This window comes from Ictalurus punctatus, chromosome 6, assembly GCF_001660625.3.
Source record: "Ictalurus punctatus breed USDA103 chromosome 6, Coco_2.0, whole genome shotgun sequence".
Classification (NCBI taxonomy): domain Eukaryota; kingdom Metazoa; phylum Chordata; class Actinopteri; order Siluriformes; family Ictaluridae; genus Ictalurus; species Ictalurus punctatus.
This window is the reverse complement of record NC_030421.2, coordinates 25,686,387-25,713,608: the sequence shown is the minus strand read 5'-3', so window position 1 is coordinate 25,713,608 and position 27,222 is coordinate 25,686,387. Positions and strand designations below refer to the sequence as shown.

At 38.6% G+C, this 27,222-nt stretch overlaps 1 protein-coding gene across 21 annotated transcripts in view; it reads left to right on the top strand.

Moving 5' to 3' along the window:
- Positions 1–27,222, top strand: part of LOC108266638 (bromodomain adjacent to zinc finger domain protein 2B) — a 67,238-nt gene that overhangs the window by 30,635 nt on the left and 9,381 nt on the right. For 6 of the 21 annotated variants that reach the window (XM_047155951.2, XM_047155953.2, XM_017470219.3 and 3 more), the window contains 28 exons: positions 4,799–4,972; positions 6,983–7,123; positions 7,587–7,855; positions 8,252–8,443; positions 9,457–9,945; positions 12,065–12,563; positions 12,696–12,974; positions 13,171–13,225; positions 13,797–13,905; positions 14,654–14,755; positions 15,662–15,872; positions 16,235–16,327; positions 16,768–16,829; positions 17,287–17,352; positions 19,553–19,618; positions 20,018–20,062; positions 20,198–20,242; positions 20,466–20,498; positions 21,445–21,510; positions 21,843–21,983; positions 22,371–22,625; positions 23,520–23,743; positions 23,866–23,940; positions 24,050–24,281; positions 24,447–24,509; positions 24,699–24,843; positions 25,025–25,686; positions 27,003–27,222. The exon at positions 27,003–27,222 is cut by the window's right edge and continues 6 nt beyond it. In XM_047155951.2, coding sequence (XP_047011907.1) covers positions 4,799–4,972; positions 6,983–7,123; positions 7,587–7,855; positions 8,252–8,443; positions 9,457–9,945; positions 12,065–12,563; positions 12,696–12,974; positions 13,171–13,225; positions 13,797–13,905; positions 14,654–14,755; positions 15,662–15,872; positions 16,235–16,327; positions 16,768–16,829; positions 17,287–17,352; positions 19,553–19,618; positions 20,018–20,062; positions 20,198–20,242; positions 20,466–20,498; positions 21,445–21,510; positions 21,843–21,983; positions 22,371–22,625; positions 23,520–23,743; positions 23,866–23,940; positions 24,050–24,281; positions 24,447–24,509; positions 24,699–24,843; positions 25,025–25,686; positions 27,003–27,222 — 5,013 coding nt within the window. The remainder of the gene's footprint in view (positions 1–4,798; positions 4,973–6,982; positions 7,124–7,586; positions 7,856–8,251; positions 8,444–9,456; positions 9,946–12,064; positions 12,564–12,695; positions 12,975–13,170; positions 13,226–13,796; positions 13,906–14,653; positions 14,756–15,661; positions 15,873–16,234; positions 16,328–16,767; positions 16,830–17,286; positions 17,353–19,552; positions 19,619–20,017; positions 20,063–20,197; positions 20,243–20,465; positions 20,499–21,444; positions 21,511–21,842; positions 21,984–22,370; positions 22,626–23,519; positions 23,744–23,865; positions 23,941–24,049; positions 24,282–24,446; positions 24,510–24,698; positions 24,844–25,024; positions 25,687–27,002) is intronic. The other 15 variants (XM_053681060.1, XM_047155947.2, XM_053681059.1 and 12 more) reach the window with 10 other exon arrangements.

Genomic DNA, 27,222 nt, shown 5'->3' with positions numbered 1-27,222 from the left:
AACTACAGAGAATCAGATGGACAAAGATCAGTTACCCCGAGGCACTGAGAATGGTAGACGTTGTCCCTCCTCTACACTGAATAAATCATATGCCTCCGTTGTCAAGAAATCTGTGAATCCATGGAATGCCAGACAGACTTCACCTGTATGCACAAAGATAAACCTCAAAATGTTAACAGCAATAAAGCTCTCCAAAGGATCAAGAATACAGGAACCCAAAGTGAATCTATCGCAATCAACTCTCTGCCTAATCCGAAGTCAACAGAAAACCAAACTTCAAATAGAAATACAAGAAGATTAAGTAGTTCACAAGCAAAAGATGAAATGGCAAAGACAAAACAAACCAAAGATGTTGAAATGAAAGAAAAGGATAGTTGGAGTAGAAGTTCATCCCTGGAAGGAAAAATCAGGGGAAATATTCCTATTTTTCCTACATGAGCATGGAAAATATTTTTATGCAATAGAACTGTCATGGACTCGGGGCAAATTTTGCAGAGTTGCAACGCTTGGTTTCAGTTCTCAATCCCTCCTGGGTTTTGTCTTCAGGAGACAAAACTACTTCCAGATTTTACCTTCTCTTTTTAAAAGGTTTACAGCTTTAAATACTTTTGGTCCTACTAATAGACAGACATTTGATGGCACAGTCATTTTAATCAGAAACGATGTGATTTCATAGTTGCATCAATGGGAAGAGTAATTTACAGCAGTGCGTTTAACCCTGTAGAGAACCATTAAAGTGTGTTGCATATACATATACATCCCACCAAACCTTATTGTTACACACAAGGACCTGGATGACTTTGTAGCCCAACTTCCTTCTCCACATATACTCATGGGAGACTTTAATAGTCACAATACTCTATGGGGAAATACCCATTGTAACACTAAATGAAAGAGTATAGAAGAATTCCTAGACAATCACACCTTATGTCTTCTAAATGATGGACTCAGCACTTACCTTCACCCAGGGCATGGAACATCGGCAATTGACCTAACAATTTGTGAACCTGAATTATTTTTAGACCTTTCATGGAAAGTATGGCATGATCTTTGTGGTAGCGACCACTTTACATTAATGCTAACGCTAAAAGTAAAAGAAGCAGCTCTAAAAATTCCAAGATGGCAGTTTAAAAAAGTTTAAAGGTATCATTTTCAAACACTTTGCTATGAAAGGTTTAATGAAGCCTCTGAAGATGATCCAGACGCTATTAAACGTTTCACCAGTACACTCCTCTCCATAGCAAATGATACCAATTCAAAAACATCCAAACACAATATGCAAATGGACGCTTTGATTTGATGATGTATGCAAGATGGCTATAAAAGAATGGAAGAAGGTTGAAAGACTATTGTTCAGAAGGCCAACAAGGGAAAATCTTGTTAAGGTTAAAATAAGTAGGGCACAAGCTCAAAGAATAATAAATGACGCTAAAAGGACAATTTGTATGTTGTCTGACATCAAGTACCCCAACAATAAAGGTCTGGAATCTGATTCGCAGGATGAAGGGCAGGAATGATCGAGCTCAAATTCAGCATATCAAATATCAAGACACTATTCTAACTTCAAAACTTTTGAAAAGAACTCCTCCAGTGGAAATTGCCTTAATACCTTCCAAGTTTTCTTAGTACAGGATGAAAGGTATCATTTTTTTCAGGTAATAATAAGGACATTTTCAGCTGTTCACAATGGAAGAATTGACACGAGCCATAAACAGAGCACATGATACGGAAGTAGGATAATATCTACTACCAGATTAAAAAATAAACAAATAAATTTGCTTCACATTGTACTGTCTTTACTGCTCAAACTTTTTAACTCGATTTAGGTATCAGGGAATATTGCACTCTCTTGGAAAGAAGGATCATAATGACCCCAACAGTTACCGCCCAATAACCCTTACAAGTGGCTTATGCCAATCCATGGAGAGAATGGTTAATGAAGGTCTAGTATGGATCCTGGTATCACATCTCTTAAGTAAAGTTCAGTGTGGCTTCAGAAAAGGAAGAAGTGCTGTTGATCAGCCTTGAAAGCTACGTATGAGATGCTTTCATCAGAAAAGAACATGTTGAGAAAGCTTATGATGCCACTTGGAAGTCGGTATTTTAAAGGATTTGCTTCAACTTGGTTTTAGAGGACACTTTAAAAGTGTCCAGACAGACATTTTAAAGTCAGAGTAGGTAATATCCTATTTGACCCACATAAACAAGAACTAGGAGTACCATAAGAAAACATTTTATCAGTTACACGTTTTAGTATCAAAATATACGGCCTTGCAAAAGCCATCGGAACGGATATCCATTACAGTCTTTATGTGGATGACATTGGCATTTGCTACAGAGGCAAATACATGAGTAACATTTGAACAGAAAATACAGCTGACAATTAAAAGAATGCAATCCTTAAAACCATTATCACACGGTTTTAAATTTTCAAAGACCAAAACTGTTTGCATGCATTTTTGCCAGCTACACCCTATCCATCTTGCACCCAAATTGGGTGCAGAATGTTCAGTTCTTTTAAAATATCTTCAGAACACTAATCCGATCACGCCTGGATTATGGATGTATAGTGTATGCCAGGAAATCGTATATCCGACTCTTGGACATCAAGGCATACGACTGGCTTTAGGGGCCTTTAGAACATCACCAACTCAAAGTTTTTATGTAGAAGCAAATGATCTTTCTCTGGAGAACAGAAGACTAAAACTAGCCCTACAATATACAACAAAGCTGAACAAAGATCAACAAAGAAATCCCAGCTTACCATCCTGTTTTCTCAACACCTTCTTCAAGCCTTCACAAACAAAAACCAAGACATATCTGACCTTTTGGACTGCAGTTCAAACCACATTTACAAAATCTCAAAGTATATCTGAGCATACTGGAATGGATGCACTTCTGTATAATTGACGCGCCCCCCCCCCCCCCCCCCCCCCGGACCTAACAAGAAATAAAAAAAAATCTGAAACCAAATGACTTTCAATAAAACTCCTCTATATAAGAAAAATATATCCATCACATACCCTTGTATATACACAGATGGATCAAAATCTGAAGACTATGTATCATCTGCATTCGTGACCAATCACCAAAAAAAGGAATATCCGTCTCCAACCACAGCTCAATTTTTATAGCAGAGGCAAACGCTATCATCTTAGAACTGGACTTCATAAAGAATATGCAATAGAAAAACTTTCTGATAACTACAAATTCCAAATCCTGTCTTCAAGCAATGTCATCCCTAAAACATGATCACCCAACGCTTGTAAAGGTTCTTTGCAAATTGCTGGACCTGGAGGCCCAAAACTTCAAATCTGATTCTGCTGGGTACCGGGACACTGTGGAATCCTGGGAAATGAAGAAGCAGACACTGCTGCAAAAGAAGCATTATCAGCAGATTTCAAAAAGTGTCCAATACCTTCCACTGACCTAAAACCCATAATAAACTCGTATATTTACATTAAATGGCAAACTGAGTGGGAACAATGCACAAACTCCATGAAATCAGCCCTATAGTTGGCAAAAGAAATGTTTCTCTGTTTTCAAATCACTGGGACCAGATGGTCTACACCCGCTGTCGAATAGGTCACTTCAGGAAGGCACACAAGTTCTTAATATTAGGAGAAGACTCACCAACATGTACCTTCTGCCAGAATCCATTATCCTTGAAACGTGTTTTATTAGACTGCACTGGTCTTAACCCTGTGAGAGAACTTTTTTTTTTTTTTTTTTTTTTTATAAAGACAACACAGAGAAATTTTACCTAATACAATTTTATAGTTTTTAGGAAAAGTAGATTTTAAAAACCTTTTATAGAGTCCCTTAGACAGTTTCCACTATGAAAATAGCCATAGAAGCTGGCATGATGTTTAAAAAAAACAAACAAAAAAAACCCCAACAAACAAACATCTTCCACTCCAACCTTAGCTAACCATGTCTTTTATGGAGATGGCTTTGTGCACAGGGGTATTGTCATGCTGAGACATGCTTGCTGCCCTTTAGTTCCAGTGAAAAGAAATTGTAATGCTACAGCATACAAACACATCCTAGACAATTGTGGCAATAGTTTGGAGAATGCCCACGTGTGGGTGTGGTCAGATGTCCACATACTTTTGGCCATATATTGTATGATGGCATTATTTTGTCAAGTAGAAGGATTTATTGATTGATTGATTGATTGATTGATTGATTTATTAAATGAATAAATAATCAAATAAATGGTTGCACTCTGAACTGCGAATAGATTCTCTTATGCCATGTTCCTCGTCCTCTGTCTTGTACGGATCATCGTGTGCATGGCTGAGAACGTCAACTGTCATTTCACTTGCCACTCAAACCCTCACTCACAAAACTGTCACAATATTTATGCATGGATACAGACAATTGTAGTTGTCTAGAGTGCAACTGTACTGGTTATTGTTTTTGTTTGTTTTAATTGGTGCTTGTATAGAATACATACCCTTTTCCCATCCTATTGGTGGTATACTGGTTATTCGTGTGTGCCTCATTTGTGTTTTTTATTTATTTATTTTATTTTATTTATTATTTGTTTATTTTTTATGTGGTTTATTTTGTGTCCTTCACAGTATGTCTGCCTGTTTGACCTGTTACTAATTAACACACTAAACACTCTGTTGCTTTTAATCAATTTGCCCAGATAGTGTGACATGAAAGACAATTAATAAATAATGTACAGTACACACATTGTTTTGACTGTGATTTATATAATACTGTCTAATGGATTGTAGATTTATATGGAGTCCTCTTTCTCCTGTTCTCTTTTGTTTTCTCTCTGCAGGACATCTGTTTCAGCTGGTTAGCGATCCAGGTTTTAGAACATCTTTCCCCATGTTGAGCCATCCAGCATTCAGGCTGTATGCTCCTCTGTCTGGATGCTCCGATTTCAGAGGTCTGGGGATTTTGGGATTTCAGGGAGGCTTAACGTCCCACCCACAACTTGGAACGTTTCCAGGTATGTTGCCAGACAGTTGAGTGCAAACGGTTACATATGCTGAGGACTAAATTGAGAAAATGGGGGTGTGGGGGGGGGGGGGGGGATCATTTATAGCATATTTGGTAAATATTTTATGGTTAAGTATTAATAATGAGTGATTTAAAAGAAGATGAGTTTAAAAGTACTCTTTTCTTAATGTGATATAGCTCTGCTAATCTATATAGCTACCCATTGCCTTTGTAACTGCTTTTGTAATCTTTTTCCTATCCTTTAGGCTCCTTTGTAAAATCTCCTCCCTATTCTTGGGTTTCTGCCAGATTGCTGGGAAAATCATTTGCCGTTCTTATTGACGTATTTGTCATACAGTCCCTCCAGGATTTCGTGATTTTGCGTTCGCGGAAATTAACACAAAATCAAGCAAACGGAAGCGGAATATTTAGCCAGATTTGGGCTAAAACGCATCATGTGATGTCATCACCATGCGCATTCAGCCAAAGCCCTCTTCGATTCATATGCTTCAAACATGAGTACAGCTAAAAGGTCTCATTTGCAAATAAACATCACTGCGAAAGACAGACGTGCAAAACCATTTGGTGCAATTGCAATTTCCGCAGTTCAAGTAGTTTTCTGCAAAAAAAAATTGTATTGCAAATTTAAAAAAAAAAAAAAAAAAGCCACAGCCATTTCATGCATTTTTGGTTGTAACAATACCCAAAAACAAAACGAAATATTCTACATGCTTATTATTGGTGTCTCATATTGCCTTCCTGAAATCTGGACACAGTGAGGGTCTTGACAAAACTTTGCTTTCTTTGTTGTGGTTCTTTTCCTTTTTATATCCAGAATATGTGGGAAATTTTTCATGCCGCTGTTTAAGCATATTAGTCTAATTCATCATCAAACATACTTTTCCCATGTTAAGAATTTAGCTAATATTTTTGTGTTGGCCTCTTAACCCAGGAATACTGAATGAATGATGTGCATTTCATTGATTTCATCTTCAGTGAAACATTTTAAGTGTCAGCTGTAACTGGATGATTTTATATTAAAAAATCTTTTATTCTTCCCTCTCCATATTTTTTCTGTTAACTCTGGATGTGGAAAATGTTCCACATATATCACCTTTTACTGTATTTTCCATCGGGCTAGAGAGGACATTTATATCAGGTTAAGTGTTTGGGGTCAAGGCAATGCTTTGACCTCACCTTGCACACAATTGTAAACGTTTCTAAATATGACATGCTGTGCTTTCTCCTGTATGGGGGTGGGAGATACGGAGCCCCCCTAGTGTCGGGTAAGAAAAAAAAATACAGCCATGTGTTAACCGTGCCCTCAGATTTGTAAACCGCGGGCTTTAATGGGAGAAAATTTAAAAATATATTCAGTTGTATTGGTTCTCTGTCCACTCAATACACATTATTAAGACAGTACACATTTATGTCCTTTTTGTGTGTTTATTTCTTGAGAAATAGAAGAGAGAAGCTCGAATGTACAGCGAATGTCCAATATAAACCCAACTTTAACGCGGTGCGCACGGTTTACAAATCTGAGGGTACGGTTTACTCATGGCTGTATTTTTTTTTTTTCTTACCTGACACTAGGGGGGCTCCGTAGGGAGATGTTGAAATATTGAGGTCCTGAAAATTTTAGGGTTCACCCAAAGAGTAAATTTGTTTAAATTCAATTGGATTTGGTATTGTACTGCTTTAACTGTCCTTTTGGAAATTTTTACGGTGTTGCTCCTTTAAGTTGTTTCCCTGCCTTTTTTTTCTTTTTCTTTTTTTTTTTTTTTTCTTCAATGATTTTGTTGAGAGTTGGTCTGAGTTTACTATTTGCCCTAAGGTGGGTGGTAAAGAAAGTTGTTTTCACAGCTGGGTGGCATTTTGATGGCACTAACTGTTTCACATTTACATGTCTCACCAGTAATGGCCTGCAACAAAAGTAGATGGAATGTGCAGGTTGTCTGTCTAGGTTATTGCTTACTCTGTATTTACTCAAATATAATTTCTCTACTACTCAACCATTTAGACTGGTGGAGGGCGTCTGATGCACAACTTCATGGGGCTGCTGCGCTCTTTCCTCCTCTCCTGGGCCTGCCACCTCTATTCACCCCTCCATCACTGAGCCAGTTACATACTCCCATGAAGAGTACACGGGGCTCTGCTAAAGGTAGTCTGGAGCCTTGGCATTTCTGTCTCAAGATTATTTCTTTTCTTTTTTTCATTCATTAAGATACATACTATCTTACTACCATGTAAGATAGTATACATTTTTCCAACTTTGCTTGGGCAATTTATGGGGACAGTGCTCTTAGCAGTGAGCATGTTTTATAAATCCCCTCCAGTCTAAGATATGAAATAAATGACATTGCCACCAGTGGCAAAATACATCCACTTGCGGTGTCTAGAGTTTGAATTGAGATGACTGCAATTACATGGTATTTGCTGTTGTTTTAAGCATCAGAGGATTTAAGCTGTTTCTAGCCCCAAAGTGAAAACAACATGCTGGTCTGTAGGTATGCTTAAACAGTGTATTACCTCTACCGGAATAAAGAAATGTAGAGATGTATAACGCAATTTAGTGAAATTGATGTAATCCATATCGTCCATGTGTGCATTTGTCCATCATAAAGGGTTGAATGGTGCAGTCAGTGGCAATGGCAAAGCAAAATCTGCTTCCTCTGGAGCAAGCTCTACTTCCTCCTCACCCTCACAAGCTTATACAACCTCTGAACAGACCAATACCTTCAAATCAGGTCTGAACCCTCAGAACAAGACCACCAAAGCCATCCTCAACCTCTGCAAAACCGAACAGTCAGCCAGCAATCCTCCAAACTGGAGTAGGAAGCAGAAGATCAAGACTGATCAAGCCCAAGAGAAAGCCAACCGCAAAGCAAAACAGGTATGATCATTCCAGACCCTGCAAATGTTGTTATAATTACTCAAAAATGCATACATATTAATGTTCAGAAACTATAAGAATGTGTCTATTGAGAATGTGAGCTTTATGCCACATACAATATATTGTGTTTGATGATTATACTCGATAAGATATGCAGTGTGTATATAAATATTATTTTGATATAATATTATTAGTGCTGCTCTAGTTACTGTTCTAGGCAGATATGGTTTTCACGGTCAGAAAAATCTGCAAGTATTTCTGTTTGTGGAGATCTCTGACAGGTTTGCTGGAAGCATGGTTCAGATTGATTGATGAGATACATGTGTGTATGGAAAGAGAGAAAATGAGTTGTGTATGTGTGCAGACTATATGATATGTCACTTCTTTCCATGACAGAAACTCTGTACAACAGTACCAGAGATTTCCAGCAGCAGTGATAGCCAATCAGGATCCAGTTCTGACAGCTCTAGTGACACACTCAGCAGTTTGGGCTCTGTTGACCTGGAGAATGAAGATGATGAGGATGTGAGTGTATGCAGTGTTGATTCTGGCTCTCAGAGAGGACAAAGAGTGAGCAGGAAGGTTAAGGTGTGTCATCCAAACTACTATTGATGTTGTATTGGCAACTTTTTGGATGGTCTTTAGATAATTAAATGAGAGTAGGTTGCTGTTGGATGTTACCTGGAATCCACACCAGATGCTACAAATAAGCAACACACGTGTATAGTATAAAGGGACCTTCTGTGTAAACCACAATGTGGATCAGTTCCATTCTATATATGCTACTGGCAAGAAAATCGCAAAAGCACATTATGAAGGAAATTAACTCTTGTAAGTACATTAGTGTCGATAGACTATTGAAGAAACCTTTTGTATTACGGTTCCCTTAACCGACATTACTAATGGATTAGTTAACATGAGCAAACCATAAACGTCATCAATAATACCCCATAAATAAAATCAAAGTAACATACACTTGTATTAATTGTTTTTTAAACAATAAACCAATTAACCTTAATAGAACAAGTTTGCTCTTGTTAAGTGCCAGAATTTAAGAGCTGAGGCAAGTTAATTGTCACCATTTAGTAACATACTGTAATTTATTTAAACTTGGGTTTAATCTTAGATTTAATAAACTTTAGTCAGTGCAATTATATTTTGTTAACAAAACCTGACTATAAAAGCACTACAAAAAAAAAATGTGACCGGGAGCCAATGAGCTGCTAGCATATTTGTGTATATTCCTATCCCTATGTTTGAGTAGTGAGAATCATCACATTTTGCTCTGTAGCTACAACCTGTGCAATCATAAAGTATATTCAGATTTTTAAATGCAATTTCTTTAAAGCTGTAGTAAATGGATTTCAAAGGCCTTTGTTTTTCCCACACATACAATTAATAGATGGGATTGTGCTTTAACAAATCTGCAACCCACAGAGTTGGTGAGAATAGAATCATTAGTTAAAACAAAAGCACACCTGTTCCTTGAGACAGAACCACTAAAAATGCTCAGTGTGCATGCTCGGGATTCTGTTTGAGAGAGGCTATTGTAATAATTGGGTGGATCTTGTGTGACCCATTCCTGTCCTTTCCCCCATCAGAACTCCTCACACATGGACCAAGCTAAAGGTTGCTTTTCTAATAGACCAGATATGTGCTCTATGGACCCTACACAATCCCCGGCAGCTCCATTACTCTTTCGCAGCTCAGAGACCAGAGAAGAGCACAACAAGCACACCAGTGTCATCCAGGCCACAGGAGTAGCAGGCAGTACCAAGGCTTTCTCCTTCCCTCCACAGCCCAACCGAGATGCCTTGTCCAAACCTTTGTGTCTCACCTTGTCTCCCAAATCTTCCTCGCTGTCATCTTCTCCCAAACCTCTCTCTGTGTCCTCATCTTCAAAGCATCGCTCTGTCTCTACACCACCAAAGCCACTTTCTCATGCCCGCTGTCCAAAGCAATCAGCTCTCTCCTCTTCCCCCAACACCTCTAACATCACTTCCTCACACAAACCTTCATCCTTAATGAAAGCCAGGCGTTCTCCAGACAAGTCCCTCCTGCACATCAGTGACTTTAATCAGCACAAGCAGGTAATGGTCTGCCCCTCTCTCTCTCTCACTCACTCACTCACTGCTTTACACTTTTATCCATCTCACTTTGACATTTCTAGCACTGGATTGCAGATTAGAATCAACATCTAAAATTATAATGAACGAGCACATGAGAAATGATACTGGCAATATTATAATGATGCACAACATGAGTATAAATTGAAGCAGACTGTGTATTCCCCAAGGTTCTTCTGTGTAACTTACCATAACACCATGTTTTATTTATATTATTTTTCAGTTTATTCTTAAGAGTAACTTGGTTTGTGGAATGCAGCCTTGAAAAGGCCAGTGAATGTACATGTGTCTGAGACAAATGTGGGTCAGATATGCAGGCCAACCCTCCTCTGAAAATAACAAAAAAAGCCAGTAGACTACCAGACTATCCAGATTTTGATAATGTTTCCTTTATTTTTGTCTTTCTTTTTCTTTTTTTGGAGATCATTTATTTTCATTTTGGCCCAAGTAAGATTTCTTACACAACACATTTAGTGAAGGATGTTTTGTGGATGAGGGGGAAATTGGAAGACAACCTCAGGCTTGTACATGAAATTGTATGCATTTCTTGGGTAATAATACAATTTTTGTAATAATTTGGTGCATTTGTTCCAGTCTGTCAAGGCAGGGGGTGGTGGAATTTCATAGTGCAGGGTTAAAGTTATCCATGTTTCTTTTCCACAAAGAGGATGCTGGCTGATGCAGAAGGTGGTGACTAATGGATGAACCCCTGCCTTAGGGTCTCATTGATACTCCTACATAGCAGCAGTTTCCTTGCCAGATTAGAGCTGACTCAGAAGGGTGGCAGAGTTGAACCTGGAGTACAGTGGCACAGTCCCATGAGCAATGTCCCATGAGCAAAGTCCTCCAGCTTAGCCGTTAAAGACCCTAGGCCAGGGTGTTGTACGCCTGTGGAATTTCATCCCCCACTGGGCCATCTAGAACTACACTGGAACTGGATCCACAATCCTTGCATTTGTGTGACCGAGCTACAATTTCCCAGTAGGTCTAATAAATATATGGGTTGTGGATCTCCAGCCATGGTAATTCCAGAGCAGACTACTGTGGTAAGGAAAGGTTATAAATACTAGGGTTTCATAATGGGTAGGTCGTAGGCCTGCTTGTGCCAGCAGGATTGCCTGCTAGTTTCAAGTTAGCTATCCTTGTGACCTTGGCAATGATATTTTCCCAATTACAAACATGTAGGAATCCAAAAGGATGAGGAAATGCATTTTTATTAAGAATTCACTGACTGTAAACACAGACAAGGAGAGTCATACCTGCCTCCCATGTGGCAAGCTATTTAGATATGAAGGTGTTACGAAGGTGGCATTTATACAGCCTATGCTGAGTTGGTGATTGCAAGCATGTGCTAGTACTCAGCGGAGTAATGGAGCATAACTCTTTTCAACGTACACATATGTTGAGTAATACAGGAAAACTTACGTAAGACAGGGTTGTTTGAAAATGGCTAGAATTAGCTAGAAACTCAGCAAATACTGTTGTTAGTTAATCTCTTTGTCTGCCTGTGACTGTATTATTCTAATTGTTGAAATACTTCTATAATGTGGATTCTAAAAATATTCTATACTTTTGTAATTTTTCCTGTGCCAGAATAAGTACAAATAGACATTATTTGAGTACAGATACCCTTAGTGCGTTATGACAGAGCATTGTAGTTGCAGCAGAGTTACCCGTTTTAGCAATCTTAGGTCTCATAATTATACAATAATAAACATTGCACAACAATATCATGCATTCACCTATTTTATTAGATCAGTACATTTTTATTTTTGCAAGGAAATTGGAAACTTAATGGCACAAAGCCATTTAAAATAAGCATTATTCAACATATAATCATCTTGAAATTTTTCCAAAGCATTAAATATGTATTTTGGAGCATACAAGAACATTTAATCTCAAATTTTATAGAGAAACGGTCACTATTTTATTACATTTGTAGTTATGTTACGCTATTAACTTTGTAATAAAAGAAAGTTCTTTATGGCAGTGCTTCCATCATTTCCATTTAATAAAAGTAACATGAATTAGTTAACATACTTGCTCTGTTATTAAATGTTGTGTACATCGTTTCCCCTCACAGGCAAAGGACCACCACCAAGAAGCAAGCAAATCCCTGAAGAAAAGTGTGTCATCCTCCTCATTATCACCTCAGTGTAGTCCTAAAATCAATTCCCCCAATCCCAAGCACTCCAATCTGTTTCTCACCTCCACCCTGCTGAAGAACTCCCCTAATTTTAATGGAGTTGTTCAGAGTACTGAGCAGGATGCACCCCTGGCACTTATTACCAAATCTCGATCTGACCGCTCTAAAACCCCAGATAAGCCTTTACTAGCAGCCACCAGTCCCTGCTTTAACACCCCCATCAACCTGAGCACAGGAGCCAGACAGTCTTATCCTGGACCTCCTGCCTCAGACCAAGCCTCTACACAGCAAGAGTCCTGCAGGGTGAGCGCAGGGTCACTGCTCCAGGGAAAAATGTTCAGGGAAATGGGGTCTGACATTCCCAGCAGCAAAGACTCTGATGATTCGGGGGACTGTGAGGATGATGAAGAGGAAGATTTAAGTGATAGTCTGTCAGGTAAGTATAGTTACAATGTGCCACATTATTGTGAATTTGTGTGTAGAAGTTGTATTGTTTGTAATCTGTCTTTTAATATTTATTAGATTTGTCATAATGAACAGTCACTTACAGTTCCTTAATTCTCTGTAGGCTCTGGCAGTACCCTGGACACTGACTCTGATAATGATGATGAGGATAGTAAAGATGAAGAAATGGATACTGACACAGAGAGTCACACCGAGAGCATGCCACTTAAACTCACTAAAAGCCCAAACCCTTTGGCAGACCCTTCTCCTGGCAAGATCAGCAGCTCCAGTTCACTTAACCTGCAAATCCATGAACCTGCTAAGATTTTGCAAACTGTGAAAAGATCTTGGGATCCGACCTATCACAGCACCCCAGGCTCATCACGTGTGGTCACATCCCCAGGTGATAAAATACCCTCAAAACAGCCTTCCTTAGAGTCACCATAAAACAGTCTTCTTAGATCTTAACCTGTTTTCATTTACCATTAAAAAAAAAAAAATCTGGAAAATACATTAAATTAGATTATGCCAACATAAGAAAAGATATTACTTTGTGAGTTTATGAGCTCTCATTACTGGTGGTTCTCTTCCACTTTAAGCAAAGAGAAGAAGAGTGACCGATGAGCAGGCACTGCGTAGACCTCTCGAACATGGGTAAGAGATCCAGTCATTGTAAAAAAGCTGTAATGCAAGCAAAAGATACACGTAATGCATAAAGCGTGTACACTCAGTAAAAGAAAGTCGGTGTAAAGATCAAAAAGGTGTGTACTTGTTAGAGAATATGAAACGCCAAGCTAAAGATATGAAAAATAGACAGGGTGTAGTCTCGGCCCATGCTCCACTTTAGTCAGGCTCAGACTTGCTTGACTAAAGCCATGGCACCTGTCCAGAGGAGAATAGAAGAAAGCGCCACTGTTTCTGGCTTCTGCCCATCCTCCACCCGTCCATCCGTACTTCCTCCCATGATGGGAGTCTGTTGGCACTCACACAGTGACCGCAGGTCTCTGGAGTGTTCCAGTGTGTGATTCACAGCTGGCCAAGCCTGCTGCATCTCATTTGAATAACTGGTCTGAGTTGTGCCAGGCTTCTGTAGTGTGTGAATCTGACAACTTCACTAAGACGGTCTATGCAGGTAGAACAAGACAAATTATTGTGATTACTTACAGTGTGTGTGCATGTCAGTAGTGTCATGGGTACAGTTCTGAACCAATTCAATACTTTCTAGGTGGAAAAGAGAGACCCGCATCAGGAATATCTGTGGGCGTGTGCAGGGAGAAGTGGCCTACTACGCTCCCTGTGGCAAAAAACTAAAAAAATGCCCAGATGTTATGAAGGTAAGAAGGAGAATGATTTTGTTTACAGTTTCCGGGTCCCAATATCTGCAGTTCTTCAGCTCACTTTATCTTGTGTAAGAACGTTCCAGTTTTATTTTGCAATAACAGCACATCTTGAAGTGTTTTCATCTTATACCACAGCAGTCTGTTATTTACAGTTGATGTTGTGGAATTTCTTGGAGACAAGCTACTTCCTGTTATCACTTATACTATAAGAGCTATAGTCGGTCATTTCCTCAATAGCCTCTTTTTTTTCTTTTTTTTTTTCTTTCCCTTTTGTCTCTCTTAGAGTTAATAAGATACACACTTCTGTCCTGAAGCCTCTCCCATGGCAGAAAACATACTATTACAAAACACAGACACCAGGGACTCTTTCCATAAATGTTAAATAAACAACTCCTCACAGAAAGCTCCATCATATCACTGATCATATGTTTCATTTTGTTAAATAGCTTTCTTTTTTTTTCATTTATTAGGCTTGGTTTATGTGGAGCACCTTCCATACAAATCCCTGTGAATAAGCTGTTACTTTAGAAATAACAGAATGAATGCATGAATATAAACCTGTGATTTAAATTACAACTTGCACTATTGTCAGAGCTGCTGCAATAGAAAATAAATCACCACCTTTTGGCCAATCAATTCAACAGCACTGTGGTATAAACGGTGATAAAGCTACATTTTATTGCTAAACTTACTTTGATAATGTTTTCCTTATGCTGTCTCTCTCTCTCTCATACATTGGTAGTACTTAGCCAGAAATGGAATAAATGAGATCACACGTGACCATTTTAGCTTCAGCGCTAAAATAAGGGTTGGCAACTTCTATGAAGCTCGAGAAGGACCAGAGGTGATTTACTGTTCATTTTATATTCATTGGCAGTCATTTCAGTCTTAATTGTTAATGAAGAATATTCGTTGGTCTTACTGCATGGGAAATGTTGTATGTGTGGGAAAAACAAAGGCCTTTGAAATCCATTTACTACAGCTTTAAAGAAATTGCATTTAAAAATCTGAATATACTTTATGATTGCACAGGTTGTAGCTACAGAGCAAAATGTGATGATTCTCACTACTCAAACATAGGGATAGGAATATACACAAATATGCTAGCAGCTCATTGGCTCCCGGTCACATTTTTTTTTTGTGTGTTGTAATTTTGTGCGTGAACACTTTTTTTTTTTTTTTTTTTTTTTTTTTTTTTTTTTTTTTTTTTTTTTAAACAATTTTGACAGTTAAAAGTGAATTATGCAACATTTAGAAGAGTGTCTGAAAGAACAGAACAGGAAATTCTGCTTTCTGTAATTATATGAAACAATCACTTAGCTGAGCAGACCCTTAAAAGGTCAGGTTTTTCCTCCCATATAACAGCCTTTATTAACAGTATTATTTCCACCTCCTGTGTTAGGATTAGCTACCTGTTCTTACTCACAAACAGTCTGACAATTGCTGAGTTGATGAGATAGATCATGGAAAATGGAGATTAATATACAAAATGGTGTACAGTCCAGAATGCAGGTGGGGAAAAATGAAAGATTCTTGACAAGTTCCATTGTTGGAACATTGGTTTGTTTTTAAATTGTTGCTATGGTGATTTAAACACCTTTTCAAATGTCTGATGGACTAGTTTTGGGTTAAATTTATTCATGTACTCTATCATTAATTATAGAATGAATTGTTTGGAAACAGCGTTGTTTCTATGCTGCTGATGAGTGATTTCTGTTTTGTGGGCTGATTATGTCCTGCTGATTTTCAGGGTTTGCAGTGGTGCTTGCTGAAAGAGGACGAGGTTGTTCCCTGTATCTTGGCAATGGAGGCACATAGAGGTCATCCTAAGAGTCTGGAGCTCCAGCGTACTGATGATGCCTTCCGTTCTCACCAAAGGAAAAGAAGACCACCTAGTATGGGTGAAACTGATGTGGCTAATGCTGCGTTGATTAAACTGCAACGGAAACTGGAGGCGCAGGGTAAGAATACACCTCCTTCAGTTGCTCTTAGGATTGCTCTTAGGCTTTCTGCTCACTCCAGAGCTTTAACATGATAGAATAAGGCTACTCAATGTGTAAGCTGCAAACACACGATATTTTGTATGTAACATATGCGTCTGTATTTTTTACTACGAGCTGTACAAAATCCTCTGTAAAATAAATATGGATATTGTGCAATTACAGCCATTGGTGAGGTATCATTAAGACACATATTGTAAAGCTTATTAAGCAAAAGCAGCATGCTTCCTGTATTTTTTTGCTACTTGTTTGCCTTTTGGACATTATGCTGGGCAAAGTGCAAATGAACATTCACGCTTCACTTCCTGTTTTCTCTGGGTTAGAAACTGCACGGCAGGCTGCTCAGATAAAGATGATGCGAAAGCTGGAAAAAAGGGCTCTTGCGCAAGCTGCTAAAGAGGCCAAAAGGCAAAAAGGTAAAGCCATTATTCACTGCACAGCTTGGATGCATTTTGTATTGACAGGTCTGCTAAGCATACATTTTAAAAATCTTTGCATATATACAGTATGTTTGCTTATAAAACCTGTGTGGGGCTGCTAGGTTTTTATGGATGAGAGAGATTCAGATTATGCGTCATGAGTCAGATGTCACTGCACATGTAACACATTTCTAGATTTAAATCCAAACCACCTGCATTCTTCCAATATACCCATGTTCATGTTCTGCCATTGTGCCTCACTCTCACTATGACAGGGCGTGATTTAGCAAGACCTCAAAGTCTAAATAAATCGCCAAATCCAGGGTTAAGGATCATGCAGTATCATTTGAATCTCTCTGATCACTCATAGCTAGGCAGCCCCACAGCTTAATCTGTAGCATAAAAACTAGGTCTAAGCATGTGTTGTATGATTTCAGCCCTGCTGGTAGCAGAGGAGAAGCGCAAGCAGAAAGAGCAGCTGAAAATTCTAAAACAGCAGGTAGAGCTTCAATTGTTTGGGTTTTTTTTGGGTTTTTTTTTCTTTCTTTTTCTTCCTCACACCGATGCACACATCCTGCACAACAACACCTCTCAGAAGAAAACTCCACATTTCCATGTGTCCTGCGCTAGCAACATACAGGATAATTGTGGCAGCTGTTATTAGTGGTACCTCGTTTCTTTTCTGAGTATGTTTTGGGGGATTCACACACAACAAACAAATGAGATTTTATTTATTGTGTATGTGTGTGTGCATATACATTCTGGGATTTATATCAAATTTGGGGATTTATATCAATTTATATCAAAATCTCAATTACCAGGATTTTTTAAAAACAGTTTTCAGACTGTATTAACATAGTAGAGGCATAAATAAAGTTAACATCAGCCACCTGATCTTGTTCTTGTTTTTGCACAAATTTTTTTTTCCTTGTTCACTCTCCATCTGTCCCTAACAGGAGAAGGTCAGGAGACTTGAACAAGTTCGTGTCGAGAAGGAGCTTCGAGCTCAGCAGATACTTGAGGTAAAAAGATCCACATCTGTAGTGAAGCTGAATTATGACTCAGATCAGAAATATAATAGCATGTTACAAAAGAGACTAATCATAGAAATGCTTTTTTTCTTCTTTTTTAAAAAAAAAAAAAGAAAACCTACAAGATCAAATAAACCTAAAATAGTTTTTTCTTTCTTCAAAATACTGTTAAGAAAAAAAGCATACTTCCTGTCACGGAGATACAATTCACATTTTTTGTTTTTATATATATATATATATATATATATATATATATATATATATATATATATATATATATATATATATATATATATATATAAATTCAAAAAGAATACTCTGAACTGAGTGTAGAAGGAAAAAATTTAATTAAAGACTACAATCAACTGAACAAATATTATAAAGGTCAACAGGCAAATGCCTGTAACTCCATGAAATAAGAAATAAAGGGTTGGCATTTGTGCAAAAACTTGTCAGTACATCCCCTCATCGTATATTTTATTTTCTCAAGTTTTAAAAAGCAAAAACAAAAAACCATCATGTCCTTAAGCCACTGGGAGATGGATGGATATTTAGCAGACTTCCAAAGCAACATAATACTTTTAATAAAAGTTTTAACCTTGTTCTCTTCAGAGAGTGTTTTATTCTTTTTATACATAACAGAAAGCTATACCATTGTTGAAGGATTTTAAAAGAAAATGCTCTTTCACTAGTTTTTGTTTCAGGTTATTGTTCAAAATATCAGTAATCTTTGAATGGTGAAATTAACCCTGGACTTATTCTAGACCAGAACCTGTAAAGTCAGCCGAGTGAAATTGAACAAGCTCAGAATTGTCTGTTTGGTTGCCCATAGTGTAAAGATCTAGCCACTTGTAAAGCAAGCAGTTACATATTTAAATCTAAATCGAATTATACTTTTCCTGTTATGCATCTCTTTAAATCTCCTGAAGTGTTTTTTCATGTTCAAGTTAATGGAATGAAAGTATGATTAGCTTCTGACCTGGGGTACTTTGTAATATTAATCAGCCAATTCTGCAGAAAGTTAGAGTAGAGTTCAGTATCCTCACCCAGACAAAACAGGAAAACTTCAACCACGATGTTCAGATTGCTGTTGAACACAACTAGTAAAATGCCCTTACTTGTTGGGAAACTTTACACTGTATAGTGAAATAAATATCTCTCACCATACATCTGCATATTACATTCTCTGACTTACTAGTACGGCTGCAGCAAGCTATTGTTTCACTGACTAAGGTGTTTACTTTGTTTGATAATCAGGTAATCTAGTAATTATCTCTCAGTTTCAATGCCGGGAAGATATGTTTAAATTACAAATGAGGAATTTGATGCATCTTGCTAATGACACATGAAGCTAAAAAATGTGAAGATTCAGCTGAAGTATGTTCATCTTTCTCATTGCACTGATTGGCGACATGTAGACAAAATTGCACAAGTTAAATTTGACGGGCCTTTTAAAAACATGACATCGCTACACTATTATTACATATTTTACTACTTTGGCTGTAAAATTGTGAAAACATCAAGCGGCTTCCAGAAAACATTATGTAATATGAGGATAATGTTAACCAGCAGGAGCCAAATACAAGGTGCTTTCATTTTAACGTTCCTGTATCATTACATTCATATAAACTGGCTATTATATCACCATGCAAATGAGTGTTCTGTGTTTGGTCTAAACACACCTGACTCCTAGCGAGTAACCTATATAGTGCTGCTGATAGTCTGTTTCTTTTATTCACTGAAAGGAAAACCTCAATAGTATATTGTATTGTTTGAATTAGACCAAGTGAGTTCATTAGAAATGTAGGTACAATCAAATATTTATGAAAGACAAAAACAAACAAAAAATACAAGAGCCTCAGCTTCTTCAGTAGTATATTCCATTCTACGCAAAAATAAAGACTGCATTTCCACGTATAATACATTTCTTTATGGTTGGTTAAAAAATCCACATCAACAAATTTTCATTATTGACGGTCTGTTTTGTTGATTGTGTTGTAGGTCTACTCCTCAGTAAATAGTATTGAATAATAACATATTGTGTCATGGTTGGTTTGTGGGGGCAGGTATTCGGGGGTACCATCTGTATAACTAGATTTGCTGTAAAATAAACCGCAAACACTGATGCCAGACTAGCACTTGCTTTCAGCTATTTAGTTTGATTGATAAAACTCCTTGTTCTGTTTTTCAGGCCAAAAGGAAAAAGAAGGAGGAGGCTATCAATGCAAAAACACTAGAAGCTGAGAAACGAATGAAGGTGACACTCATTCATGACAGATTCTTTGTGCTTGTGTATGTTGTTCTAATGAACTCAGTTGGCCCATACTTGTGTGGCTTTACATCAGGGGTGTCCAATCTTATCCAGAAACGGCTGATGTGGGTGCAGGTTTTTATTCCAACCAAGCAGAAGCCACACCTGAGTCTATTGAAAGCCAAGATCAAGTGAATAAACAGATGGAATCAGGTGTGGCTCCTGCTTGGTAAGAATGACAACCTGCACCCACATCGGCCCTTTGCGGGTAAGAGTGGACACCTCTGCTTTAGATGTATTTCTCTATACTGTTCTAAACTAATAACAGCACTGACTCAGGTTCTGTATGTTTGAGTAACTCCTGTCTTTCCATTGTGCTACACTTGGACACACACTTACACATAGACACACAATCTGAAGCTGCCACAGTGGGCCAGCCATGTTAACAAGGCATGTTTTTATATATTTAAATTGAAATCAGATTATTCTGTCTTGAGTTTGTCTTTAAACCTCCTGCTCAGACCTCATGGTGGATGGGTGTGTGTGTGTGACTGTTTGTGTGTTGATTGTACGGTCTTTGATCAGGAAAAGGAACTGCGCAGACAACAGGCATTCATTCTGAAGCAACAGGTATGCAGTAACAGGTCTTTCAGCTTTCGTCTGCTATAAAGGGCAACTTAATCAGAAACATTGTTCTGTGTCTCTCCCTTGGATATCTTCCATGTTTCAGTGCTCATTCTTTTAATGTTCTTGTGGTATTTGGGGTACCGCCCACTTTGGGAACTCCTCATGAAGGTGGTTAAATGTCGTTTTTGTCTCTCTCTCTTAATTCGTTGCCAACTCTTTCTGGCAGGAATTGGAGAGGCATAGACTAGAAATGGTATGGGTATGTTTACTTTTGTACATCTCCCACTACGTTGTGACTTATTTGTGATGTGGTTGCCCATTGTAATGCGTAAGCAGGCTGCTGTCATGCCTACATTTCCTTTGCATGGCTCTTGTTACATACTGTACATTTTTCTGGCTGTGCCAGGGAGAGAGAAATAGTGTATATACTCTTGCAGAGTGACCAAGTAGTATTACCAAGACAATTATTTTCACTGATCTGTAATTCATCCAAACCATTTGTAATCAGTTTGTAGTAAAATAACGTGATGCAGCTGTCCAAATGTAATCTGTACCATAAGGACTTGCCCTTTTAATTATTACTATTTTAGGTGAATTTTTCCAAAACGTCTGTTTTATTTGTTGTCCACTGACAAGTCAAACAGGTTTAAACCAGCTTTACTCTGGGCTCATAAAATTACAAAACACTGACAAGTTTCACATATCCACATAGAGAAATTCTGCTATCAAATCAGTTTAATGTCTGACTTGTTTGAGTGATATTTTGTTAAACAACTGGGAGGAAGGACACTACTTATTGTGAAGGATTCTCCCACATCTCCCTCCCTTGTTCAGCTGACTGTACTCTAAAGGGCAGCATGTAGAAGCCTTCAGTTTAATGAATAACAGTCGTCTGTACCAAAGATGGTTTTGTACGTTTTAGTGGCAGATGTTGAAGATCTAATGAGTACTGACTTTGCATATTTGCTTTATGTATACATCTTCGCAATACTGCCTCCATACACTGCACTGTATGTCTAGCATCTACCTGTTGCCTTATTCTTTTTCATTTGTTACACTTGATTTAGCTTTCTTGTGCTTTTGCTATTCTAAAATGCCTTGTATTCATTTTCATTTATGTTTTGTACTTTATTGCTATTTATTTTTTGAATACATGTATTTATGTCCATGTGTGTATGGTAAATGGCGTGTTTGTGGTGTTGTAGGAGCGGGAGAGACGAAGGCAGCACACGATGCTGATAAAAGTCATGGAGGCTCGGAAGAGAGCTGAGGTGCGTCAGGAATTACACAGTGATTACCGTGTTTGTTGTGTGAATTCATCCTAAAATAACATACACTTTTTTTTTTTCAGCAACATAAGAAGTAGCGCTTGTCTTTTTTTTGTTCAAGTGTTCACGCAGATAACACAATTAACCGTTGTCCTACACCTTTACCTCACAGCTGTCTGCCACTCCGTCTGTCTCTCTGTCTCTCATTTCTAAAGTGTATGAACTGTGAATAAAAGTGTAAATGCATTCCTTGAGTAATTTCCAGTGCAAGTGCCAGGTTGAATAGTAATGAATTCTGGCAACAAACTATTCCCTCTTGTGTACTCTGGCTACAGGAACGAGCACGTCTGAAGCAGGAGAAGAGAGATGAGAAACGCCTAAACAAAGAGCGCAAACTGGAGCTCAGACGGCTGGAGCTAGAGATTGTTAAAGAGCTGAACAAACCCAATGAAGACCTGTGTCTGTCAGATCAGAAGGTATTTGTGCCCTCATCACTCCCCAGTCACCATTTATCCAAAAATGTACAAAATTTAGAAAATTTTGCTTTTGATTCTTCATTTGCATCCTCTATTACATTACCTGCTATATGTTTAGTACTGTCGGTATGGGTCTGTGGGATTTGGATGACCGCATTGCCATCTAGTGGCTACAGAACACACTACAGCTCAATAGATGACCTTTACATATAAGTTAATTGAATCTGGCAGTATTTGATAATTTGCTTTTTTAGGGGGAAAGATGCCAGTGCAGTGCAAGCTGTGCATCAGTAGAAAGCTGCACATATTGTGGGTGACTTTTGAGCATGTGGGTGTACCCGATAAAAATAAATCCTCACCTTCTTTTCACCCAATCATCTCCTGTAGGCTCTGCCTGAGCTGTCGCGGTTACCAGGTCTTCTGTTACCAGACAGCTGTTTTGGGGACTGCTTGATGGTGATGCAGTTCCTGCGCTGCTTTGGGAAGGTGCTCCATTTGGACCGCAGCACTAAGCTGCCCACGCTTCACATGCTGCAGGCAGGACTCCTCAATCTGAGCCCCAGTGTAGTTCAGCTGCAGGATCTGATCATTGGCCTGCTCTCTGCTGTAGTGTGTGATCCAGGCTTTCCAGCAGGATCAATGGTGAGGAACACACACAAACCTTCACTCATAAATGTGATTCAGATCAAATGGTGCCCCCACAACCATTGCCCTACACCAACAGTGGCAAAAGAACTGATGATGTTCTGTGTAATCATACTGGAGCCATCACATTATATAATGGAAGCATTGAAGAAGTAGAGATCTTACTTTTATGTTTGTGGAACGGAATAGTGAAAACCCTTTCGTACAATGTGTACTTGGCAATATTCCAGGGCTTAAGTGCATGGGAGGTGGAGAAGGAGGTGGTGTATTGTACCTACTGCAGTACGACAGGGCACCTAGTGAGCAGTGCCAGTGGAAAGAAAGGGGGCATTAAGAGTCCATGAGTATATATGGAAGTAAGCCCTGTGAAACTATGGGCAATATCAATTATACAGGTCTCCAAGCCATACATGATTAAATTGGGCACATCAGAGGTCAGGCTATGAGCCATATTTCTTCAGCAACATAATGACAAATCATGTTCTATACCATCAGGAAACTGGATATTCAACCATAAACTGGATATGTCTGGTGATTAGGAAATTGTTTAACTATCTCCATGGTACATATATAATCTTACAATGCTGTAAGGGGTTGTTTTGTTTTGTTTAACATTGTTGTGTTTTTATTTTCTGTGACATTTTTGGTTTCCATCAGTTTGATCTTTATTTTGCCATATCATTTATATCTTAGCTATGCATCATAAGACACTATTGACACTATCAACATGAACCCTGACAAAAACCATTTGGGATCTTTCTGGAAATACTGAAGAACTCTTACCCAACATTCTAAGCTTTCATAAACATCTTTGAAAAAGTATTTTATCTGTTGTCACTTTATTCTGTATACTTTAATTGCTTTTATTCTTTTATGTATGTTGTATGGTAGGCTAAAACAGCTCTTGGTGAGCATGTTTCCAGTGTGGAGATAAACCAGGAGAACATGTCAGAGATTTTGCAGATCTACATGGCCACTCACTGCAGTCAGACGGAGCTCTCACCGTTGGTAGAGAGTTTAAAGACCAAAGGCTTTCAGGCCCACACCCCCACTCAGAAAGCCTCCATGATGGCTTTCTTGGTCAACGAGCTGGCCAGCAGCAGGAGTGTGGTTGCGTAAGCGCTTTAACATATCTCGCACTCACACACACCAAGAAAAGAAAAAAAGGTTATTAACATAATTACTGTGATTTGTACTTTTTTTTCTTCTTCTTCTTTTTTTCCCTTCTGGTCGGCAGGGAAATTGACAAAAGTATTGACCATATGACAAACTTACGGAGAGAAAAATGTGTCATTGAGAGTAGCCTTCGCAAGTAAGTATTACACTGGAGTAGTCTAGTTTTGATTCATTGAAGATATGGATTCAGTGTAAAATGACTGTCAGCTCACATGTAAGTCATTATGATAAAATTGTGTGTGTAGAATGAGAAGCATCTATGCTAAGCGGACTGGGAAGCGTGATAGCAGTGTAGGAGGCGAAGAGAGTCTGGCTTTGGGAACACCTACCACTGGTCACAGACGCAAGAGAAAGGTTGGAGGCATTGAGGAAGACGACGATGAGGATGATGACAGTAATGACCAAGGAGAGGAGGATGAGGATGAAGAGGAAGATGGAGGGAAGAAACGCAAGAAAACTGACACATGTGAGGAAGAGGTATGTAGGAACATATTAGGCAAGTGGCTGAGAAAACAAATGGAGAGTCAAAAACTCTCATCCTTCACCGAAACAACGGTTTCCTCATAAATATTTATGTAATCATTGGCTTGGTAATTATTAGACTTCTATCTGTTTTATATGAATAGCTGTTTGCTTTTTTAGGATGATGAGGATCAAACAGCCAGTGTGGAGGAGCTAGAGAAACAGATAGAGAAATTAACCAAGGTATAAGCATTTATAAACAAATAAGTGGTGGTGGTGGTGTTGTTGTTGTTGTTGTTATTATTATTATTATTATTATTATTATTATTATTATTATTATTATTATTATTATTATTATTATTGTGGGATTCATTTGAGGTGATGGTAAAAGATGCACTACATAATTTTAATGACAACTCTTGTCCTTTGTAGCAACAGCTTCTTATCCGCCGTAAACTGTTCGAGTCCTCACACTCCCTGCAATCAATGATGCTAGGGCAGGATCGCTATAAGAGGCGCTACTGGGCCCTTCCTCAATGCGGAGGGGTGTTTGTTGAGAGTACAGTGAGTAGAGAGGGTAAGAATAACTTTTATTCTGAATGTCACTTCATCTAAAACACACACTGGCAATTAAAATAGATATATTTTATTCAGCAGTATAGCATTAATATTACTTGCTAGTATAGCACTAACTATTGCAGATCCTTATGTATGAGGTGATATGATGAGTGGGGTTTTGTCTTTGTTTGTTTTTTCAGATTCACAAGGGGTTCAGCAAGAGTCTGAGAGGTTACAGAGTGCTCAAGGGATTTCAGTGAAAGAGGAACCCACAGAGGTACCTGCTAAGAAACCTTATGACAGCCCACAGGCAAAGCTTGAAAATTCCTGTCTGGATCTACACCAGGAGAATGGCTCGTTCAATCTGTTCCTGCAGAAGCCAAGTTCTTTTTCCAAGCTCAGCAAAATGCTAGAGGTCGCAAAGAAGTCCGGCAGTGATCCTCAAGGTGCCATTTCCACTGTTCCCCACTTGTATACAAACACTTCAACAATGTTACCCAACAGCCTCTCTACTAAATTAAACCAGGAAATTAAATCTGAAGTCAGCACTCTTCTACTAAGCCCTGTCCTCCCTGTCAACCGGCAACATCATCTACATAGTGACCAACTCTATAGGACTCTGGCAGAGAAACGTGCTCACTGGTTCAGCCTGCTGCCACGTTCACCATGTGATGAGTTCTCTTTGACAACCAGTTCTACAAATCCATCATCCTGCAGTGCCAAAGCCACATCACCTGCCACAAGTAACAGCATGACCCAGTCCACCTCCGCTTTCTCCTCCGGCAACAGCCAGAACATCACCTCTTCTGTCAGCCCTTCTGCTACTGCACCAGTCAGTAACTTTTTAATAGAAGGACTTCAGGTATGTGTGCTGTTTTACCCTGCATTCACACAAGCAAATGACAGTTATAGCAACAAAAGAAAAAGGAGAGAGAATGAGAATTAAGAGATTTTATCAATTCATTATGTATGTATGTACAGATACATAAATTTTGAATATTGTGGAAAAGTACTTTTTTTTTTCTCCCTGTAATTTATTTCAGAACATGGTACTTTCATATATTTTAGATTCATTACACACAAAGTTAAATATTTCAAGGGTTTTTTTTTGTTTGTTTTAAGCTTGATTATGGCTTACAGCTCATGGAAATCAAAAATCCAGTATCTTTAAATAATAGAATTTGTAATACAGAAATGTTGACCTTCTGAAAAGTATGTTAATTTATGCACTCAATACTTGGTTGGAGCACGAATTACTGTATCTATGTGGCGTGGCATGGAGGCAATCAGCTTGTGGCACTGCTGAGGTGTGTTGGAAGCCCAGGTTGCTTTGATAGCGGCCCTCAGCTCGTCTGTATTGTTGGGTCTGGTGTCTCTCATAGATTCTCTATGGGGTTCAGGTCAGGCAAGTTGGCTGGCCAACCAAGCACAGTAACACCATGGACAGAAAACCAGTTACTAGTAGTTTTGACACTGTGGGCAGGTGCCGAGTCCTGCTGGAAAAGAAAATCAGCATCTCCATAAAGCTTGTCAGCAGATGGAAGCATGGAGTGCTCTAAAATCTCCTGGTAGATGCTGCATTGACTCTCAACTTGAGAAAACACAGTGGACCAACACCAGCAGGTGACATGGCACCCCAAATCATCACTGACTGTGGAAACTTCACACTGGACTTCAAGAAACTTGGATTCTGTGCCTCTCCACCCTTCAGACTTTGAAACCTTGATTTCCAAATGAAATGCACATTTTACTTTCATCCTCCCCATGATTGTTGTTGTGTCTACTGAACCAGACTGAGAGATTAAAGGCTCAGGAAACCTTTGCAGGTGTTTTGAGTAAATTAGCTGACTAGAGCTCTTCTCAGGTCGACATTTCTGTATTATAAATTGTTTATTCTAATATTTTGATATTCTGGATTTTTGATTTCCATGAGCTGGTAAGCCGTGAAAAACCAAAAAAGGCTTGAAATGTTTCACTTTGTGTAACAAATCTAGAATATATGAAAGTTCCACTTTTTGATTTAAATTATATAAAAACATTAATTACTTTTTTGAGATGTGTATGAATGATGCAGCTTATTTGTGTTTTGTTTTGGTTTCCTAAAATGTGACTTCATGGAATTGTTGAGTTGGGAATCCGTGAACTGCCTTTTAAAAGTGTATTACTTTTTATTTGCAGATGAAGCACATGATGGGCCTGCCATTTCCTCTCTGGCAACCTGAAGTAATAAATCCAAATATGACCTTCAAGGGCATGTCCATATGTTCCACACTAGGGGACCCCCTCCTGACCCCCATTGTGGACACCAGTAAGAGTGAGTCCCCAGTACCATCGGGTGAGAAAGCCCCTGTTCTAGAAATGGCCAAAAGCCAGGACCTCCCCTCCCCACAGCTTATTC